The sequence below is a fragment of the Bos mutus genome, chromosome 2 (genome assembly GCF_027580195.1).
Source record: "Bos mutus isolate GX-2022 chromosome 2, NWIPB_WYAK_1.1, whole genome shotgun sequence".
NCBI classification, from domain to species: Eukaryota; Metazoa; Chordata; class Mammalia; order Artiodactyla; family Bovidae; genus Bos; species Bos mutus.
Genome location: NC_091618.1, coordinates 51,436,516 through 51,458,871, shown reverse-complemented (window position 1 = coordinate 51,458,871; position 22,356 = coordinate 51,436,516). Strand labels below are relative to the sequence as shown.

Genomic DNA, 22,356 nt, shown 5'->3' with positions numbered 1-22,356 from the left:
TTTTGTATATATTTGCATAGGGTTTAAACTTGCAGCCTAAACTACTGAAATTTGTGACTGTACATTTGTGTGAGCTTCAGTTTAATGACAGATTCATAATGGTTCTTTGTATTAATATTATACTTGGTGTTTGGGCTTTTTTTTTTTTTAACTTTTATTTTTGTTTCAGGTTTTTTGGTGAGGGTAAGGGGTTTGGAGCATGTGGTAAAATGTTTTTTTTTTTCCTTAAAATTGTAACCCTTTAGAATATATCAGCAAAATGAAGAACCCAAACATGGTCTAAATATTCAGATTCCCTACTTTAACAGAAATAATTAGTTATTTGGGAAATTTAAGTTTTAAATGTACCCAGTGCTCTACCAGTTTGGCACTGGGAGCTAGAGCACATGCTGTGGCTGGCAGTAAGGCTGTAAGTCAGCAAGTTTACCATGTCCATAATCTGTACGTTGAGTGTAAGAATGGTTCTGAGGGTGATCTCCATTGATGCCCTGGCTGTCATGGTACCGGGTGACTTGGAAGATGCAGTTAAGTAACTCGGCTGAAATCACTTATCATTTTGTGCCAACATGTGCTTTTCGTGCCTGGTAGGAATTAGTCTCTTTTTTAGGTGCCCTGTTCTCCTGCCATAAATGGTGAATGATTTGTGAGAAGTGCAAGCCACATTTATCCTGAATTTTGACCTAATAATTTGTAGTACTAATCATATGCATGTAGCTTTTCTGTTTACATCTTGTGCCACATGGTCTTCATTTATGCCAGGTAAACTGTATTTGAACTACCTGCGGGCAGCTTTGTTTTGATCTGCTTGGCTACCTGTGTAGCGGCTTTAAAAATCTTACTGTTCAGATATTTAAGAGCCAAACTCGTTCCATTCCATTTAAAATGTCTTCAGTTGGTCCTCCTCCTTTCCCCAGTTCCTTTTCTCTTACTCCATGAACTTTAAAACAAAACTGAGCAGCACATGCATCCAGGTATTAAGAGTATTGCCAGTGTTTCTCCTGTATGGTGTAAGCAAGGGGTTCATTAGGTGTTAGTTCCTTCATTTATGCTTGAATTTGAAAAATTATTTCTTGCTTTCTTCATGGCTTTCTATAACAAGTAGGAGTTTTATACTTAGATTACTTTCAGCATTGGGCACTGAATTAGGACAGTCCTCATCTCATTGCTTGACCCTTCAAGCAACCTAGCTAAAAGGTGCTGATATTTTATTTAGTACTGCCAACTTCAAGTGATTCAGATATCTTGCTTTCTGAACCAAGGTATATTTATAGTTCATTTTGGGGTCTTTATGCCCAAGGAGAATTCTGCATTCCAGCATTAAATCTGCTTAATTTTAAAACTTTTATGAAAAGCAACAGCTGGAATATACTCCCAGTCTTAAAAACAAATGCCTGATTTAAAGCAAATAGGTTATGCTGAAGTATATAAAGTTTTATATTCTCTCAAAAATGGTAGTATCTTTATTTGCTAGATTTTTTTTAAACTTCTAAGAGGGCTGTAACAGTTGCTGCTAGTATTTTTCTTGGGGTTCCACCAGTATTTAGTTTTTACATCATCCTAATGTATAATTTCAAGTCTTACTAGACAATCTGAATTCCACTACATTTCTGTTTGGCTCCAACATTCCATTTAGCTTGACCAGTCTAATTTAACATGTGTTTGTTGGAGGTCATTAATGTTACTTGTACAATGCTGTCACTGTGTGACATTCATATGAATTTTGGTGTATATCACATTGCATTCAATCAGCTGTGATTATGCTTAGAAATACTATAGTAACTAGATGCAGTGTGAATTTTTTCCATTAACAGTAAGTCAGTGGCTTAAATGTGATTATGGTCCTGCAAGGTGATACTTGCTAAAATATCTAAACTTTTTTTTGTTGTTGTAACGGAATCATTTTTTAAAAATTTATAAAGCTGGAAATGATCAAATGCTGTTTTTTCATTGTCAACAGTGGTGTGTCATTTTATGTATGTTCCTAATGCTTATGGAACGCTCCCCAAATAAAGTTATTCAAAAAGAGCAACTATACCAGTGTGTCTTATTTAATCTGTTAGAATAGTTCCTAACTTTGAAGTATGAGTCATTTTAAATATTAAGTATAACTTTAGTCAAATTGACTTAAACCAAATAACTTCTTTAAAAAGTAAAATATATTTTCTACTGACTCACTCATCTAACAAAGAATACGAAAACAGGGAAATGACACCTTCTAATTATGAATTAAGTTGACACAGCAGCGCTACACCCCGTCCAATCCAGTGTTCCTTGGGTTGGTCAGAGGGAAGAATCATGGCAATCACAAAATTCGTAGAATGGCCAGTGGTTGACAGTGTTCCTCTCCGCTCACTTGTCTTATACAATGGGGCAGTGTAACTTGGTCGTTCTGGTATATCTGTTCTCTTACAGGGCTTTAGCCACATCTAGAAGGAAGTAGACAAAATTTAAGTCAAGGCTGTTTGTTATATTTATATATATTTGAACTTAATGTGGGATTACTGGCATAAGGTTAGTTATGTCTGCAAATTTCTATGGGCTAAATTGATTTTATTTTTGTCAGCAGTGCTGCCATTGCTCAAAACATTTAGAGCTCTCAGAATTATCTTCAGAACCAGTTTAGAAGCTAAATAAGAAAAAATAGTGATCTACTCTAAGAAAGCATACTACCCATCTATTCATCATCTCCCTACCATACCTACCTGAGGATGACTTTTGGTGCTTACACTAATAATAAAATCAGATATACTTTTCAAAGGTGAGAACTGCTACCACTGATATTCAAAATTATGTTGCTTTATTAAAGGCCAATCCCAAAATACTCTGAAAGGATTTTTATCAGTGACTGTTGAACTAGATCACCTCCCCCATGTTAGGTGACTATTTTAAAAGGGCTATTATTTTGTGCTGTTTAAAACACAGTTGCTTTTATAACTGCAATACAACTCTATGATTATTCTTAAAGAGTCATTAGTCAAGTTCCTAGAATGTTAAGTATAGTTGAACCTCACTAATCTCAATAAAATTTTAGAGCAAGTTAATTTCTGAATATAAGAGTAAAGAACAAACTATGATCAAAAAGGGGAAACAGTGTTTCATTTTTAGAACTTGAATACCTTTGTCCAGTACTAATAGCAATTCTTGATGTCCCCACTGTTTGGAATTCCTTTTTTTGTTGTTGTTTCTTAGGTTTAAGCACAAACTGTGTAAAGGCGCTAATAAGGGTACTAGTCTCTCTGCCACATAATTGTGGAGATCTAGAAAGCTGTTCTTCAGATACTGTTGAATACAAGGACTTCACACTCAAGTTGGACATGGTTTGTTTCAACTAAGTGGATTTTTTTAATGGGAGTTTTTCTTACTAGTGACTTCTTTTTCAGAAGATTATCTACTTAAAATCCTATTCACAAACTTGAGTTTCTATATGAAAGAAAAAAATTGACCCAGATCGACTCCTGAAATTGCAGACATTTTGCCCTTGTGACTTTCAGTTTGGGTCTCTTATTTGAAACTTTATCTGTCCACAGTATCTTGGTATATATATGGCAGGTTTCTTGCAATCGGCCGTCAGCTGGTCCCTCTCTGTAGATTAGAACTGCTGCTCTGAAGGATTATTGCCTGTCTTTGAGTGGCTCCCAGTGTCCCACAAACAGAATTCATATAAGTTCATGTAAAACTCAGCCTATATTTTATCACTATCCCAGACTGACCCTTCAAATTACGTGAAAATCTCTCTAGCCATCTTCTCATAATGCAGTAACAGCTGGAAACTTAGTATTTATATAGCTTAGTATGCCCATGCTAAAGACTGGTGCCTAGAAAACAATTTTTTTAAATGGATGGTTTTCATATAACTATCTTTTAGTCATCTCATGAGAAGAGTTGACTCATTGGAAAAGACTCTGATGCTGGGAGGGATTAGGGGCAAGAGGAGAAGGGGACGACAGAGGATGAGATGGCTGGATGGCATCACTGACTTGATGGACGTGAGTCTGAGTGAACTCCGGGAGTTGGTGATGGACAGGGAGGCCTGGCGTGCTGCGATTCATGGGGTCGCAAAGAGTCGGACGCGACTGAGTGAATGATCTGATCTGATCTGATCTTTTAATCTGCAAGTTTCACATTTTTAGGTCAATGTATATGTAAGAGAAATCATAAACCTATATGTGGATGTGGACACATGTATACAGTCAGTCCTCATTACTCCTGGATTCCATATTTGCAAATGTGCCTGTCACTAAGATTTAGTCCTAATCCTAATATCGATATTCTGTGCTTTCATGTTCATTCGTAAGCATGCCAGAGCAGCAAAAACTAAGTCACCAGCAAGCATGTTCCCAACTGAAGTTGAACCTGGTGACATTCTGCCACCTTGTTTCAACTCTTGCAACTATAATATAAACAAGTATCCTTTCGATGCTAAGCTTTTTGCATTTTGTTTTTCGGTTGGTAATTGTTCTGTTTAAAAAGGCCCCTAAGTGTAGGGCTGAGGTGCTATCTATGTTCCTCATACAAGAAGGTTGTGATATGCCTTATAAATACTGTTTAGGAATAAGTTATAGTCCATGAGTTCAATGTTAATGAATGAACAGTATATACTAAATAAGGTATCTTTAAACAAAAGCACAAAATAAAGTTATATATTGATCAGTTAACAAAAATGTGGCCACCTGATTTTTGCCTAGGTGTTTCTGCCTAGGTTTTTTGCAAAAACCTTATATTTTGCCTAGGAGTTCGGTATTCACTAATGTTGGTAGCAAGTTTATAAAACATAACTACTGTAAAAAGAGTTGACTGCATATGTGTATGTACGTGTATAAAATAGCCCCCCACATATATATCATTAGAAAATACTAACCACAGGCACTGTATCATAAAGAATTTTGGGATGTGATTCTGCAAGTTTCTTGATCTTTCTATTCCAGGAAGCTCCGTCCAGAAATAGTCCGTGAATGAAAACACCTAAATATAAAAGAAGCAGGTTAATACAACACTTTGCATATACATACAGATTGAGATTGAGTTGTGAAGCTGAAATTCCTACAGGTGACTACTGTCCAAGTGACACTAGTTCAGCAAACGAAGATCTGCTCTAAAGTCAGTTTCTGAGTTTGTGTTAATATTCTTAAGAATAGCTATACTTTGCCTAGTAAAACTTGATGTGGGAGACAAAAAGAGGAAAGGAATTTTAAATTAGTTTACATGAAGTTCTCTGTTTGGGTAAACATTGGTTTCTATTTTAATTGACCAATGACTATAATGTCGAGTCCACAAAATCTACAGAAGTTCTTAATGTCATTGTAGGGACCCAGTGGCTTCTAGGCAGCATGGGAACAAAACACCCTTCTGCTGATGTCTTACGTCCTGAGAGTTAAATTTCTCCTCCCCTTTTAGAATCTTCTCACTCCAAGGCTGCACCTCAGTCTGTATGAGAATCCCAAAGGCAATGTCATACATGATCAACTGAAGAACAAAAATTAAGGAATCCATGAAACCTGGATCACATCCCTGGCTATCCACTTGTGTAAAGTTTCATGAATTGAATATGGGTATCTGCACACAAAAATATTCATTGTAATTTGTTGCACAGATATGAAGGGAGGCCTTGAAGAACTTAGGAAGACATAGGTGAAGAGTTCCTAATGTGAGGTGTGATCTTGAACAATTCATTTAACTCTATATCTGTTTTTTTATCCAGAGAACAATTGGAAGATATTTGTAAAATAATAACGCCCGGTGTGCTGCAGTCTATGGAGTCGCAAAGAGACAGACACAACTGAGCGACTGAACTGAACTGAATGTCTGTTTCTATCTTGTACAGTTAGAATCAAATCAGCTCTCCTGACGAAAGCAGTTTGTGAAAATAGGATATGAAAATCCACTTGGGCAGTGCTGTCCAATAGGACTTTCTCCAGTGATGGAAATATTTTATATCTATGTTTTCCAATATGATTGGCTATTAAAACATAGAAAACATGGCTAGTGGGACCAAGAGATTTAAATTTAATTTTAGTTATAAATTTAAAAGGCCACATGTGGATAGCCCAGTGATGGATGTTGAGGGGAAGACTTACCCTCTGTTCTCTCTAGGTTTTAACTGACGGAAAGAATAGCTGGAATAAAAGGTCAATTTTATTTGCTGGTAAAGCACTCATCCAATAACTTCCCAAGAATAACTCTAGTAAAGCTGAATTGCAAAATGCATCTTGAGCCTGGAGCCAGGTCAGGGGTGGATCTGCCTGAGGGGGCCAGGGAGATCTGCAAGCACATCCTACATGCCCACATCTCCAGCCAGATCTTAGTCTGCAGGCCAGTCACAATAATAGATGGGAACAGAGAAAGTAGAGGAGATTGCAGTCAGGTCCCAGAGAGCTTTTAATACTCTGACCTTGCTGACTGGTAAGCACAGCCCAGTACATGTCTGGCTTTAACTAATGGGTGATCTATTTCTTACTTGGAAAAGAAAGATTATGTCAGAGGGAGTAAAGAGAAGAATTCATCTTAACCGCTTAAGAACAGCGGCAATGGGGATAAAAGTTCCCTCCAACCTAGCAACAATTTTATAAGAAATGTGATGGGGACAAATAAATTTTTGTCTCTCACGGGCCATATGGAAAACACAAAACAAAATGACAGGAGATACTAACTGGGTCCTGTTTTAACAGCCCTTCCTGGTCTGTGGGGCTTCCCTGATAGCTTTGTTGGTAAAGAATACACCTGCAATGCAGGAGACCCTTGTTCAATTCCTGGGTTGGGAAGATCCCCTGGAGAAGGGAAAGGCTACCCACTCCAGTATTCTGGCCTGGAGAATTTCATGGACTATATCGTCCTTGAGGTCACAAAGAGTTGGACATGACCGAGTGACGTTCACTTTCATGGTCTGTGAGTCACTTTGCTTCTGTGAGTTGTGGTCAGCACAGAGTGGAGGTGGCAGCACCCCCAGCCCTTGTTCACTCCTTCCTGCCCGCTTCTTGCTTTGTAGTGCTTTTCCCATTGATACCTGAACTACTGGGTGCTAGAGGGTGATTCAGTTAAGACAAATCTTAGGCAAACACATGTAGAATATATGATACTAAATCTAGATAGATTTACAATGGCATTGTGGCCACTTTAAAAGTCACTTTAAGAGTGAGTAGCTTTTTTCATGGCCCCAAAATACACAAGACCCCACAAAAGACCCTGAATAGCCAGAGCAATGCTCCCTGACTTAAGACTGTATTACAAAGCTACAGTCGGCAAAACAATATAGTACTGGCACAAAAACAGAAATACAGATCAGTGGAACAGGATAGAATGCCCAGAAATAAACCCATGCACCTATGGTCAATTAATCTACAACAAAGGAGGCAAGACTATACAGTGGAGAAAAGACAGTCTCTTCAATAAATAGTGTTGGGAAAAGGACTGCTACATGTTAAAAAAAAATGAATTAGAACACTAACACCATACACAAAAGTAGACTCTAAATGGATTACAGACGTAATAATGAATACTAAAATACTCTTAGAAGAAAACATAGGTAGAATGTAGAAAACATTGGTAAAAAACATAGGTACTCTGACATAAATTGCAGCAATATCTTTTTTTGATTCATCTCTCAGAATAATGAAAACTAAAAGTAGAGCTACCATATGATCCACAATCCCACTCCTGGGCATATATCTGGAGAAGAACATGGTTTAAAAGGATACATGCACTCCAGCGTCCACTTCAATACTGTTTACAATAGCCAAGACATGGAAGCAACCTAAAAGTTCATCGATACATCGATGAATAAAGAAGACATGGTACATGTACACAACCACTAAAAATGAAATAATGCCATTTACAACATGATGACCTGGAGTTGTCATACTAAGTGAAGTCAGAAAGACAAACACCCTATGATATCACTTATATGTGGAATCTAAAAATATGACAGTAATGAATCTATCTATGAAACAGAAACAGACTCACAGAGAACAGACTTGTGATTGCCAAGGAGGAAGGAGTTGGGGAAGGGGTGGAATGGGAGTTTGGGGTTAGCAGATGTAAGCTATTATATATGGAAAGTATAAACAACAAAATCCTATTGCATAACACAGAAAGCTATATTCAGTATCCTATGATAAATCATAATGGAAAAGAATATAAAAGGATGTGTGTGTGTGTATATATATATTCATAAAACATGTATAATATATACATATAATATGTGTAACTGAATCATTTTGCTGTACATCAGAAATGAACAGAACATGGGAAATCAACTGTATATCAATTAAAACACCAAGCCATAAAAAGATTATGGCTGATTATCCCATGTAATGTTAATTTGATGATTACTTTCTAGCCAACACATTTTTTTAGAAATAACTTCAGAATTACAAAGTGTAAAACTACAACAATGCAAGGGACATATACTCTTTATTCAGATTCATTTCATCCCCATTTTTTTCTTATTCTTGCTCTTTTGCTCATTCTGCCTTTTTAACAGCTGAGAAAATTAAGCAAGAAGGTGACGTTTTTGTTCAGTGTCAAGATATAAGCCAACTCACTGCACTGCTGCCGCTTACCATCTTCTGGAGCATGCTTGTATTCTTTGTCTTCCATTACTTCATAGTCAAACCCGAGAAGGTCAATGGGGATGGTGTGTTTCCTGGCATAGTTTTGCTGGGCACCAGTCAGGAAAGCTTGTGTGAAGAAGAAGCCAGAAAGCCAGAAGACTGGAGGAGGCCCGACCTCGTACCATTGCTGTGGTATCAAAGCACAAGTGTCCAGACGCTAGAGCCTTTCAACTTCGAATACAACATTGCTTAATAAAATTTGCCCCAAACACTCCCCCTGTTATTTTCTAGTAAACTAATAAGCTAACACTTGGAGGAATAAAAAGCCATACTCTCAAAGTTTGAAAAACAGCCAGCATGTTCAGCATGTGTTCTGGCGTCAATTTCGTATCCATTGCACCAGCTTGTGCAATGATATGAATGCATATACAAATGACTGTTTTATACATGCCCAGTGATTGTTTTGGGCTTCCCAGGCAGTGCTAGTGGTAAAGAATCCACCTGCTGATGCAGGAGATGTAAGAGACATAGGTTCGATTCCTGGGTCCAGAAGATCCCCTGGAGGAGGAAATGGCAACCCACCCCAGTATTGCTGGGAGACTCCCATGGACAGAGGAGCCTGATGGGCTACAGTCCATTGGGTCACAGAGAGTCAGACATGACTGAGTGCAGCACAGTGATTCTTTCAGAAAAGCTCCCTACAATAGTGAGTGTCTAATATACATTGTTGCCTACTAGATCATGTTTAGTTGGATAAAGGAAGATCTTCCTACAAGGTCTGATTAGATGATAATGTTTTTTCACTTTTTTCTTCTCTGGTTTATAGTACCCGGTAGAATATTCCTTTAGAAGTTTTCCCTTCTACTTCACTAAAATACAATGAATCTAATGTATGAAGACACTATATTGTACAACAAACTCCCAGAAGATACAGGGTAGTGAGAGCTTGAGATCTTTCTAAGTATCAAGATACCTGGGTAATTCTGTTCATATCATATAACAAGTAGTTGAGTATTGACTGACTAAGTGGTAAATTATAGAAGTCAGTCTGAAGAAGTGAATTTGAAGAACTTTCCCCTATAAGCATCCAAGGTAGAGTCTTCATTTTTCAAGAACAGTCTTAATTCTTTAGTACCAAGTCTAGTACTACAGAAGGCCTATATTATGGAAAGGGAGTTTAGTCAGTCCATCCCTGGAGAAATTTCCTCACAGGCAACTTTTGATGCATTATATATAGTACTTAGGAAATTAATACTTCTAACAAATAGAATTGTTAATAAGAACATAGTTAAGAACCAATATTGCCAGGTAATTAGGAAGCAGGCTTCTGCCCACTCTACATTTCCAAGACAATTGGCCCATTACTGACTTGGGCTGAAATAGCAATCTAGTGATTTCATGACCTGGAAGAGTGCTGCACAAGGAAGAAATCATTTTCCTTATTAGTAGCTTGTCTGGCCTTGTAGGATGCTCCATTGTAGGGATCTCTTAAAGCTAAATATTCAGTAGAAATATCAACACAGAGAGTCCCTTTTTCTCTTCAAATGTCATTGATTTGAATTTCTAATTTCACTGAACATGAACACCTCTCCTAAAGAAGCTTCCAGAGATTCTACTTCCAATATTTGTATTTTGACAATTTACTGCAACAGTTACATAAACTATATGTGATATTGAGTAGTGGTCATTTATGCTTGGGATACACATAAAAACTAGACAATAATGCTCATTATGGGCTTCTCTGGTGGTTCAGATGATAAAGAATCCACCTTCAATGCAGGAGACCCAGGTTTGATCCCTGAGTCGGGAAGATCCCCCGGGAACAGGAATGGCTACCCACTCTAGCATTCTTGCCTGGAGAATCCCATGGACAGAGGACCCTGGCAGACTCCCGTACATGGGGTCGCAAATCCTAGTGAAGAAAATGAAATCAAAAGAAACCTAATATATGAGCATTCGGATGACCTCACCTGCAAAAACTTTAGTCTTGCAAGGAAGTCATTCACATAGCTCCCAAGTGGTTTAAGGCTTGGGTATGATTTCCCCATCCACATTCCTGGGATCTTGACATTCAGAATACTGCTAACCACTTCCTCAAGATCTGTAGACATCACTACAAGCCCCTGAAACACATTTAACCATTGTTTGACATGACAGTATTCTAGCATTTGAATAATTTTATAATTAAACTTGTTTACAGTTACGATTAGTTAAGTATAGCAAAAAAAAAAAGGGAGAAAGAAAAGGTATTTTCTTTGACTCACAAGACATGGAATCTTTGAATTATTTCTTAGAAAAATATTAATTTTAATCTAATCAAATTTTAATGGAAAGCTTCTTTTATTGAAATATAAATAATACTAACATACAGTATTAGTTTTAGATGTATAACATAATGATTCAATATTTGTGTATATTGTGAATTGTTCACTACAATAAGCCTAGTTAACATTCATCACCATACATAGTTACATTTTTTTGTGTGATGAGAACTTTTAAGATCTACTCTCTTAACAACTTTCAAATACGCAATACAGTATTATTGACTGTAGTCACTAAGCTGTACATTGTAACTCCAGGACATATTTTGTAACTGGAAGTTTGTACCTTTTGACTACCTTTACCCATTCGGCCCAGCTTGGAAGATCTTAATCAACACTTGGCTCCTCACTGCCTATTAAGTCACAGCCTAACTTTGACTTAGTTTATTTATCTATTAAATAGACAACTAACATACCTCTGTCCTGGCCTTCTTAAAAGGATAGTGATAACTATAAAATGAGCAAAATGATACAAAGTGCCTTGAAAGGTTGAATATCCTGGATTGCAACTGTGAACTCTAATTGATTTTATCCCATTTTGAAATGTAAAATAGATCATTTTACTTCATTGCATAATGAAGACTTCCCTTTACCTTTACACTTTAGAATAAAATTGAAGATCCTAACAGATGGTAAAACTTTGAAGCCCTTGAAAATTCCTATGTGATCTTGCAACTGGGCCAGTTGCCATCATTTCTGTTTTCTCCATAGCTGACAATATCATTCCAACTAACATATGGAGAAAATTTTAGAGTAAATTTAATGGATTAAACACCCACATTTCATTTTCCTCATTCTCCAAACCCTGAAACAACAGTAAAGGAATTTTTTTTTTGTCTTCTTTTTTTTTTATTTTATTTTTAAACTTTACAAATTGTATTAGTTTTGCCAAATATCAAAATGAATCTGCGACAGGTATACATGTGTTCCCCATCCTGAACCCTCCTCCCTCCTCCCTCCCCATACCATCCCTCTGGGCCGTCCCAGTGCACCAGCCCCAAGCATCCAGTATCGTGCATCGAACCTGGACTGGCGACTCGTTTCATACATGATATTATACATGTTTCAATGCCATTCTCCCAAATCTTCCCACCCTCTCCCTCTCCCACTGAGTCCATAAGACTGTTCTATACATCAGTGTCTCTTTTGCTGTCTCGTACACAGGGTTATTGTTAGCATCTTTCTAAATTCCATATATATGCGTTAGTATACTGTATTGGTGTTTTTCTTTCTGGCTTACTTCACTCTGTATAATAGGCTCCTTCTTAAAAGCACAAGCCTAGGAACTTTCCTTGTGGTCTAGAGGTTAAGACTCCATGCTTCCACTGCAGGGGGCACAGGTTCGATCCCTGGTGGGAAACTAAGATCCTGTATGCTGTGTGGTATGGCCAAATCCACCCCCTGAAAACAAAAAATACTACACCTCCAAAAAACCCCCATAAGCCTACAGGTGCAGGAAGAAGCAAAACAATACTGGGAGCTAGAAAGCATGGGACTGTTGGTAGCTGACTTAGTTGTCAGGAGAAACTCGATCCTAAACTGGTAGAGGGCAAAGCTGAGAATCAACTAGGATATTCCAAATATTTGGAAGTGATGGCCTTAGCTAGGGAGGAGAAGAAGGTGGTGCTAAAATGAAGACTGTTGAGATCTGCCTTAAAAAACAGACTCCTGGGTCTTTCCCCACAAAACTACACATCACCTACTTTGAATGAAACCTGGAAAGGAAAATGAAGAAACCCTTGGAGGGGAAGAATGCCAGCCAGGCTTAGTTGGTGTCAGAATTCCCATACCCAAACTGGGATTTAAGTGAATCCACGTATATCGGCTGCCGAGCTCCCTCGGGCCTCTTTCCCCTTTTATCTCCTAGAATGTGGAAAGCCAGGCCTTCATTTTGCAGGAAGGAAATAGGGAGAACCAGGTTAAGGAGAAACACAGGATACCGAATACTTAGCCAAACAGCCCTGCCAGGTCATACCACAGCTGGCCAGATAGACTCCTCTTTCAACAATAACTCATATCCAACCACTCTCCTCCACCTCCACTGCTCCTACAAGAAACCAACTCAGCTGGAAGACCTCTATCTTATAATTGGCTTCTGCCTATGTTCTGGTTTCCCTACAATCCGTTCCGCTGAGGTCAGAGCAATCTTTAAAAATACAAAACAGGTCATTTCACTTTATTGCTTAAATTCCTCTGAAGGCCTCCCTTTGCCTCTACACTGTAGAATAGAATTGAAGATCCCAAACTTGGCCGACAAGGCCATCGCGAGCCTGTGCCTTCCTCTCTCTGTTCTACCATCTCCCTTGTGCTCACTCCACTTGAGCCAAGCCAGCCTTCCCCACGGTACCCCTCGGCCATGCCAGGCTGCTGCTCTCAGGGCCTTCCTGCTGGCTCAACCCGCTGCCCAGACATTCCATGGCCTGCCCCTTCCATCAGGCCTCTCTTCAGAACGGCCTGACTCCAAATGACTGCGTTTCCCATCTCTTACCCTCCACATCCTTATCCCATTTTATTTTTTTCCATAGAATTTACCATTGACTGCAAGTTTATTTGTTAATTGTTTGTCTCCCTCACTAAGGTAGGCTCAGTGAGGGCAGAAGCTTTGTTTTTCTTACCTCTTAATGTTTTCTGCCTTCTGAGCATGTATCTCATCCAGCAAATGACTGCTTTATGTACCATACTCTATACTCACTTACCCACTTATTAACTGCCAGCCCCAGAATTCCATACACATTTTAAGGGCAGGGATTTTCTTTCTATCCCAGAACCAAGAAAGGTGCTTTCACAGAATCTGTGCCCAATACATGCTGGCTGAGTAAATGAACGATTTGTTTATTTCAATGAAGTTTTTCTTGGTGGACTTGCCCTTACCTTGATTGCTTTCTGGATGTTAATGCACGAGTCTCTTATGGTCTGCAGCAACTTATTGAACCGTCCCATTTCTTGAACAAGCACTGTGTTCATGCTCTGAGTGTAAGTGGTTGGGTATCTCCTCATTGCAGACTCAACATCAAAGTTGTTTGGAAGTTTACCCAAGATGTCACCAGCAACCTCATCCACCACTTCATCCGATGATTTTGCACCAGCATCTGCTGAACGAGACTGGGAAGAGTTCAAACAAGAATCAGAAATGCTCACAAAGGTCTAAGAATTGCTGGATGGGAAAATTCCTAAAGTAAAGTTTGTAAGAATGAGTACTACTTTGTTATTTTAGCTATGATTCTTCTCCACATAAGATTTATTGACGTGATGGTAACAGGCATGGGAATGAAGCTTCAGGAGGAAAACAACTGTTAGAAGGTTATGTACAATGTTCAATGGCAAAAGGAGGTCTGGAGGAAGCACTATGCTCTCTAGGAATTGAGGGAAGGGCAGATGCTGTGGACAGAGGGAGCAAAAGCATTCACCATGGTGGGGTGGTCAAGTGATGATGGGCATCAAAGCCCAGAAGGAGGAAATCTGGTTTTGCTATGAGAAAGCTCGCCAAAAATATATTTGCTAATAATAACTCTGGTGCCTACTGGTTGCCAAAAACAGAGATATAGCTTTCTCCTTGAACCCAAGAGGGCAAAGAAAATAAGCTCTAATCTTCCAAGCAGTTGGAAGAGTTATAGAAATAGAGCAGACTTTAGTAATTCACACTGTAAGCAAGGAAGGGGAATTTCATTTCAACTTTTATTTCTTATGTTTATAGTGGCACCATATAAATGAATCTATATTTTCTGAGAAAACCTTTTAAATCCTCAAAATAAATGTGTGTGTGTGTGTGTGTGTGTGCATGGAGAGAGAATACGCACTATTAGAATATAAATGAATGCATCTCATATTTTTTCAGCCCCAGGAAATTGTGTTTAGTTTTATTTCAGATTTTATATTTTCTAGTTTCTATATTGGATCTATTCCATACATATTGACAATAACTTCTACTTAAGTTTCTAGGAAGATTTTTAGTGGTACCCTAACACCTTCCTATAAAAATGTGCAATAAAAAATTAAACATCAATAACTATTACAGAAATGCACATCAACAATACAAAGAGGTTTCATTCCATACTGGTCAGAATGATCCTCATAAAAAATATACAAACAAAAAATACTGGAGACAGAATGTGGAGAAAAGGGAACCCTGCCACAGTATTGGTGGAAATATAACTTGGTTCAGTACCATGGAGAACAGTATGGAGGTTCCTTAAAAAACTAAAAACAGAGCTGCCGTGTGATCAGCAATCCCACTCCTGTTCATATATCCAGAGTAACAATAACCCTGTGTACGAGACAGCAAAAGAGACACTGATGTATACATCAGTCTTATGGACTCTGTGGGAGAGGGAGAGGGTGGGGAGATTTGGGAGAATAGCAGTGAAACATGTATAATATCATGTATGAAACGAGTCGCCAGTCCAGGTTCGATGCACGATACTGGATGCTTGGGGCTGGTGCACTGGGACGACCCAGAGGGAGGGGAGGGGAGGGAGGAGGGAGGAGGGTTCAGGATGGGGAACACATGTATACCTGTGGCGGATTCATTTTGATATTTGGCAAAACTAATACAATATTGTAAAGTTTAAAAATAAAATAAAATTTTAAAAAAATTAAATGTTAGTATTAATTACAAGCTAGAAAAAAAAGGGGGGGGGACTATGCCAATATAGTAATCCTTTACCACAATCCCAAAGTACTAGGTTTACAACCAAATATATAAAACAAATTACAGATAACAAAGAAAGTAATGAATATTTGGTCAAAACTAGTGAAATACCTATTTCTGTTGCATTTGAAGAATGATATGCTGATTTCTATTTGTATTTTGATGTGCATACAATGTACTATAAACTCATTTAAAACATTTCTGTTTTCCAACAAGAGCTGCACCTCCACCAAACCCCCCAACCACCACCCCCCAAAATAAATCCTAGGCCTATAACCCTTCAAAAATGTAAGAAAAATATTTTAGTAACACACATTCCTATACCTATTTCTCACACACCAAAATCACACAGTTGGGGAGATACGTGTTAAAAGTAATATCCAACTGATATTGAGAATTAAGAGCAAAAGGGTGTTATTTGTAATTATTTAACTTGGGTTCTTTTTTAATCGTCTTTTAAGAGTTTTCACAAATACCACTTGAAATCTTCTAACAGTTGTTTTCCTTTTATTAATCAAATAAAGATAAGTGGGATCCATTTTCAAGGAGACATCATGGAATTCAACCTTTCCATTTCTAGTTTAACAATATTTTAGGTTGAAACAATTTTCTTAGTCAAAAGCAAGTCAGGCAGTTCACCATAGGTAAGACAGCTCTGCAAAAGTAACATTCTCAACCTCACTAGCTCCTCTCACTTCAAAAGATATTTTATTTCAATACACAATGTGAAGGTCCTGTCCTCATGACCTTGCTCTGCTGTTTTGGTCTATCTTGTTGCCTCTGAACTGTGGTAAACTCAATGTAGAATCACTGAACTCCTGCCTACCCATTACATTAATTTGTATTTGACAATTTGATTTGGAGAATATTGAAAGACGTTGTTTAATCACATACTAAGAAAATACCCCAAGTGTATTTAAACTTGTTTGTTTGATTCTGAGTCATTTTCTGTTGGAATAAGACCACTGCTTTATGTATTCTGTAATATGGCACAGTCCATCAAGTTTAAAAAAAGCCAAAGACTCTATAACTCTCCTGTTGTCAGACTATTGCATACTACATGCACGAATGTTGCTAAAGATCTACATATTCTTGTCTGTATATGACTTCATGCTCGAGCAATAACTGATCTTAGTGGTATTAACATATAAAAGGGACGTTAAAATATGGTCTTTGTCCTTTCTGCCTTATTAGCAGATGTTATTTTACAACAGACCAGAGCCAGAAGTTCCATGAACTCTTCATCAATGATAGCACACTATTTCATTCTCCTAATCTGGTTCTTCACCATTTGAGCCACCAGAGAAGTCTGGTTCTTGGACTTACCTGGTATCTCAGATGGTAAAAAGTCTGCCTGCAGTGCAGAAGACCCGGGTTCAATCCCTGGGTTGGGAAGATCCCCTGGAGAAGGCAATGGCAACCCACTCCAGTATTACTGTTGGAAAATCCCATGGATGGAGGAACCTGGGAGGCTACAGTCCATGGGGTCGCAAAGAGTCAGACACAACTGAGCGACTTCATTTTCTTTCAACCCGGTTTTTTAACTTTCTTTCTTTCTTTCATTCCAGTTCTTAGTTCCCCTAGCATCTCTGGTTATCTGCCTTTGAGGTTTATTCCATTTTTAGAATCTAGAAAGAGTATCGCACAGCTTAGAACACAGATTCTGGAGCCAAACTAGTGGGACTCAGACTATTTGGTTCAGAGTCCTGGCTTCAAATTGTACTAGCTGACCTTGAGTTAACTGCTTAATCTTTCTGTGTCTGTCTTTTCGCTGCAAAATGGGAATAATTAGCACCTTACCTCACAGGACTGTCGTAAGCATTACACTGTTATGCATAAACCATTTAGAACAGTGCTCCCATACAAGAAGCACTATAAAATAATTAACCATTATTATTACTTTGAGATTCCATAAAAATAAAAAAAGATTAGCTTGAAATCAGTTAGGGGAATAATTTACTTGATGAATAATCATCCTTAACTTACTAAAATTTTGTGTAATCATTAAGGGAACTCACCATTTGGACTAATTTGCTTTTAGAACTAAAACAAACAAGCATATCTTCTAACAGAAAACAATACAAGAGAAGATCTCTTAACAGACAAGTAAGATTAAACATCTTTCATTCAAATGAACTAACCTGTGCCATGGCATGCTGAATCCTGGTGCCTTAAGAGGTCGTTTTCTGATGTGGCCCTACATTTATGCTCTCACTAATAGAGTTGCATGTCTCAGAGGCAATAGTTCTCCTAAATCTTTTAATTCATTTCATACTTACTATTATATTTTAAATATTATATAATCTGATAAAATATTGATGTGAAAAAAACTATGCAAACTAGGTTAAATGTTCTGGAACATTGATAAAGATAAGCCATTAAAAACATTGCATTAGTAAGAGACTAGAAAATAGGGAAAATTCTAGATTAATTCTGGCATCAAACTGCTTCCAGGCACCTTTGAAAGTCTTCTTCCACTTTAAGAAATTTATAAAGGACATATTATATGTTCTGGGGCATGATTCAAGCCAAGAGAGGCAAAATGGAATTCCTAGCAGCAGAATGATATCAAAGAATACTCAGAGATAATGCTACTCAAAGAACTGCTGGCAGCAGAATGATACTCAAATATGCTTTCCAAATCAAAAGCCTGATGAAAACAAAGCTCACACATTCATTTACTCTATGTTTAAACTTATTTTTAAGGTACGTATTTTCTTTTTCTCTTTTCCTGAAAATGGTTCTCCACTTGAACAGATGTAATTCTGTGCCTGGACCTCTCCCGTGTGGGCTCATGCTGCTTGGGGACCATCCTTTCCAGCCTCAGAATCCAGCTGCTGCACAGATCACACACCTGTGTGAGAAGAATATTGTCGAACAGCAGTTGAGTTTCTGACTGATCTTTAGTGATATCAGCATTGGCATTCATCCCAAAGATTTCTGGAGCTGGGGTCAGAGGCAGTGTCTTTGTGTATTCAATGTAGCTGTTGTGCTGCAAAGATAAATAACAAGGAGCCAGGAGGTTAGAAATCAATTATCGTGTAGAACGTGCTCACTGAAAAGAGGTAATTTTCAGTACTCAGGTTATTGAGTGGATGAGCCTGTCAGACTGGACACTGAATGCTTTCATTTTCTTTCATCCAGGCCCAAAGCATTAAAAAAAAGCGGGGCAGGGGAAGATATGGATACATTTAGAAAGAGGAAAAAAATGCCCCACTCAGTTGAAATGAATTTTTAAATGGAGAGAGGAATATTGTGGCTACTTCATTTAGAAATTTCTTCCACAGAAATCTTTCTGTGCTGCATTTGCTGATGACTGTTCTTAATTTACCACAGTAGTTTCTTTTTCAGCTTTACTCTGATTTTTCTGTTTACTCTTATTATGATAAATCCACTTAATTCAGAAAAGTAAAAATTATCTGAGATTTTATCATGAGATAACCACCATTAATATAAATCTTTTATACTCATGCACACATATTTTATATTTACATAAACTTCCAACAAGATTCCATGAGTGTTGAAAGTGTTAGTTGCTCAGTCGTGTCTGACTCTTTGAGACCCTATGGACTGTAGTTTGCCATGCTCCTCTGTCCATGGATTTCTGTAGGCCAGAATACTGGAGTGGGTGCCATTTCCTTCTCCAGGGGACCTTCCCAACCTAGGGATCCATACTTTTCTTTAGAGCACAGGGAACTCTGCTCAATGCTATGTGGTACCCTGGAGGGGAGGGGAGTTTGGAGGAGAATGGATACATGTACATGTGTGACTGAGTCCCTTTATTGTCCACCTGAAACTATCACAACATTGTCAATCAGCCATACTCCAATATAAAATAAAAAGTTTAATAAAAAGATTTTTAAAAAAAGATTCCATACTTCTCTTGATGCTCATATGCGCTTAGTCGCTCAGTCATGTCCAACTCTTTGCAACCCTGTGGACTGTAGCCTGCCATGCTACTCTGTCCAAGGGGATTCTCTATGCAAGAATACTGGAGTGGGTTGTCATGCCCTCCTCCAGGGGAACTTCCCAACCCAGGGATCGAACTCAGGTCTCCCTCATTGCGGGCAGATTCTTTACCATCTGAGCCACCAGGGAAGATATGTATAATCAGGGAAGGATATGTATAATTATACACATTCATATATATACATATACAAATATATATACACATATACATACAGTAAGGTGGGGAAATTGGTCATTGATGATTTTTCAATATGGAGCTAATTACACAACCTGACTTTATCTTGCCATCTTCTTACTTTCCGATTCACTGGAAATCCTGTTACCATGACTCCCTGTGTTGACTTGCCCCACCCAATCTGTGACCTGGACTCTGGTACTGGTGTTTCTCTTCTCTCTCAGTGTCTGCCCTCAGCTAGAACTCTTCCAAGTGGATGTGGAGTCAAGGTATGCGCCTTTGTTGCCTGCGGCTATGTGTTTAACTTTCAATATGTGCCCTTTTGACTTCTGGGAATAAAATGAGAACCAATTTAATTATACTGGCAGTCCCCAGAAGTCTACTTGTGATAATCTGAAGGCAAATGCATCTGTTAGACAGGACTGGAAAAAATAGGAGCCGACAACCTTGGTCTTGTGAAGCAGATGTGATGCTCTGTCCCTTTCTACCTTTGGGATCTTGGGCAAGTCATTTAAGTTTAGTGAACTTACTTTCTTACTTGTAAAAGAGAAGGAATAATAGCATCAATGTTAATTTGATGCTCTAATGAGATAATTACATGTAACTGCTTTGTAAATAATTAAGCATGATCTACATATTAACTATTACTGTTAATACTATTTTGTAACTCCCTTCTCATGTGTATTTCCATTTTAATTGGGGCCAATGTCTTTTTACCCAAAGGACTGAATTCACAGTAAGAATTTCAGGTCACCGAGGAAGACATCCTTGGGTGAGGAACGTTTCTGATAGTCCTCACATTACAGCAAACAGGAAACCACTAACTCCATCTTTGCATAGTGTTTGCTCTGTCCCTGTAAGACTGAAGGACACACAATGGTTAAGCAAAACAAAAAAAAAAAAAAGGCCACTGGAAAAAAATTCACCATTTTCTGTATCAGAGGAATTTCATGCTTTACGGCTTTCAGTTTTCTTGAAGAGCATATGTACTTACATCCCCAGAAGGAGGCGCAAAATAGATGCCACTGGAGTCGAATTTATAGTGCGGATTCTGAACTAATTCCGGGTTGAAGAATTTGTTTAGGATGCTGCGCAGCGTGCGCCGGTCCCAGTCGTCAGTCACGCGGCCGCCATAATTGCACTCGCCGGTCATGTAGCGTAGGGCGTCGTAGGGCAGTTCCTATAGAGAGCTCGAGTTGCTCAACCAGGCAAGACTTAGCAGTCCCACATCATACAAAACAGTGTTTCTTGTTTGCTCACGTTATTAAACAGTTTACAAAACATTTACATCACCACAGTTTCCCTTTATATGTTCACTTCCCAGCTAATTTGCTGTAATTTTTCCCAGGGTCTCTCTCTTTTTGTGGTCTGTCATTTTCAATCCGTCAGTACAAAGAAAAGAAATCCTCTATAACTTGTGATAAAGTGAAGTCGCTCAGTCGTGTCCGACTTTTGTGACCCCACGGACTGTAGCCTACCAGGTTCCACATCCATGGGATTTTCCAGGCAAGAGTACTGGAGTGGGGTGCCATTTCCTTCTCCAGGAGATCTTCCGGACGAGGGATTGAATTCGGGTCTCCTACATGGTAGGCATTGTAGGCAGACGCTTTACCGTCTGAGCCACCAGGGAAGATTCCTAACTTGTGAACTCACCTACTATTCGACCAGCATTAGTGGGCCACCTACTATGTGCCTGATGCAAAATAAATTAGAACATAATCCCATCCTTGAAAATCCAGCACTGCTAAGTGACGTTCAAAACCAATCAAATCTGAGATAATCAGTTTTAATTTCCTTCACCACCTTTTTATACCTGTATATATTGATATTTTGGCAACTGGAATCATACTGTATGTACAATTTTGCATATAATTTTTCACCAAATCTCATTATATATTTTACTGTTGCTTAAAATAGTATATGAAAATATTATCTTAATGAAGTGAAGTGAAGTCGCTCAGTAGTGTCCAACTCTTTGCGACCCCATGGACTGTAGCCTACCAGGCTCCTCCATCCATGGGATTCTCCAGGCAAGAATACTGGAGTGGGTTGCCATTTCCTTCTCCAGAGGATCTTCCTGACCCAGGGATCGAACCCAGGTCTCCCGCATTGCAGGCAGACACTTTAACCTCTGAGCCACTGGGAAGTACTATCTTAATAATCATATTCTAACATTAAAGACTTTAGTGGCTCCTAATTTTCTACTTTGTGAACTTATGTTTCACTAAATATACATTTCTTAAATTTTCTAATGATTCTTTAGTCTAGATTCCTAAAAAGGAAATTACAACATCAATGGAAAGGAATTTATAAAAAGCAATTGATTAATGTTATCAAACTACTTTCCTGAAAGACTAGTGTAGCAAGCTTAGCAAGTGTAGTTGCTAAAACAGTTCTAAAATCTTTGATAATTTGATTGCCCAAAGATAATACTATGTTCATTTGCATTTTCTAAAATACTAATAAAATTTACGATCTTTTAATTTCTAATAACATTTGTTCTTCTATGAAGTAGCCTACTATCCATTTTTTCAATTAAAGTTTTAATAGTTTTATTTGTATAAACTCTTTTATAAATTGACCATCAAATTTGTAGAGATATTTTTCCCTGTTACTTTGCTTTCTTATTGTATTCACTAATATACATAATTTCTAAATGTTTATGAATGCAAATAAACTGATTTTTCATATTGCAAT

General features: G+C 38.1%; 1 protein-coding gene across 1 annotated transcript in view; it reads right to left on the bottom strand.

Annotated features, from left to right (window-relative positions):
* Positions 1–2,138: 2,138 nt before the first annotated feature.
* Positions 2,139–22,356, bottom strand: part of DNAH7 (dynein axonemal heavy chain 7) — a 259,565-nt gene continuing 239,347 nt past the window's right edge. The window contains 7 exon segments of the mRNA XM_070388877.1: positions 2,139–2,426; positions 4,859–4,962; positions 8,556–8,733; positions 10,517–10,669; positions 13,739–13,969; positions 18,370–18,507; positions 20,654–20,839. Of these exon segments, the coding sequence (XP_070244978.1) occupies positions 2,220–2,426; positions 4,859–4,962; positions 8,556–8,733; positions 10,517–10,669; positions 13,739–13,969; positions 18,370–18,507; positions 20,654–20,839 (1,197 nt within the window). The 3' untranslated portion in view covers positions 2,139–2,219.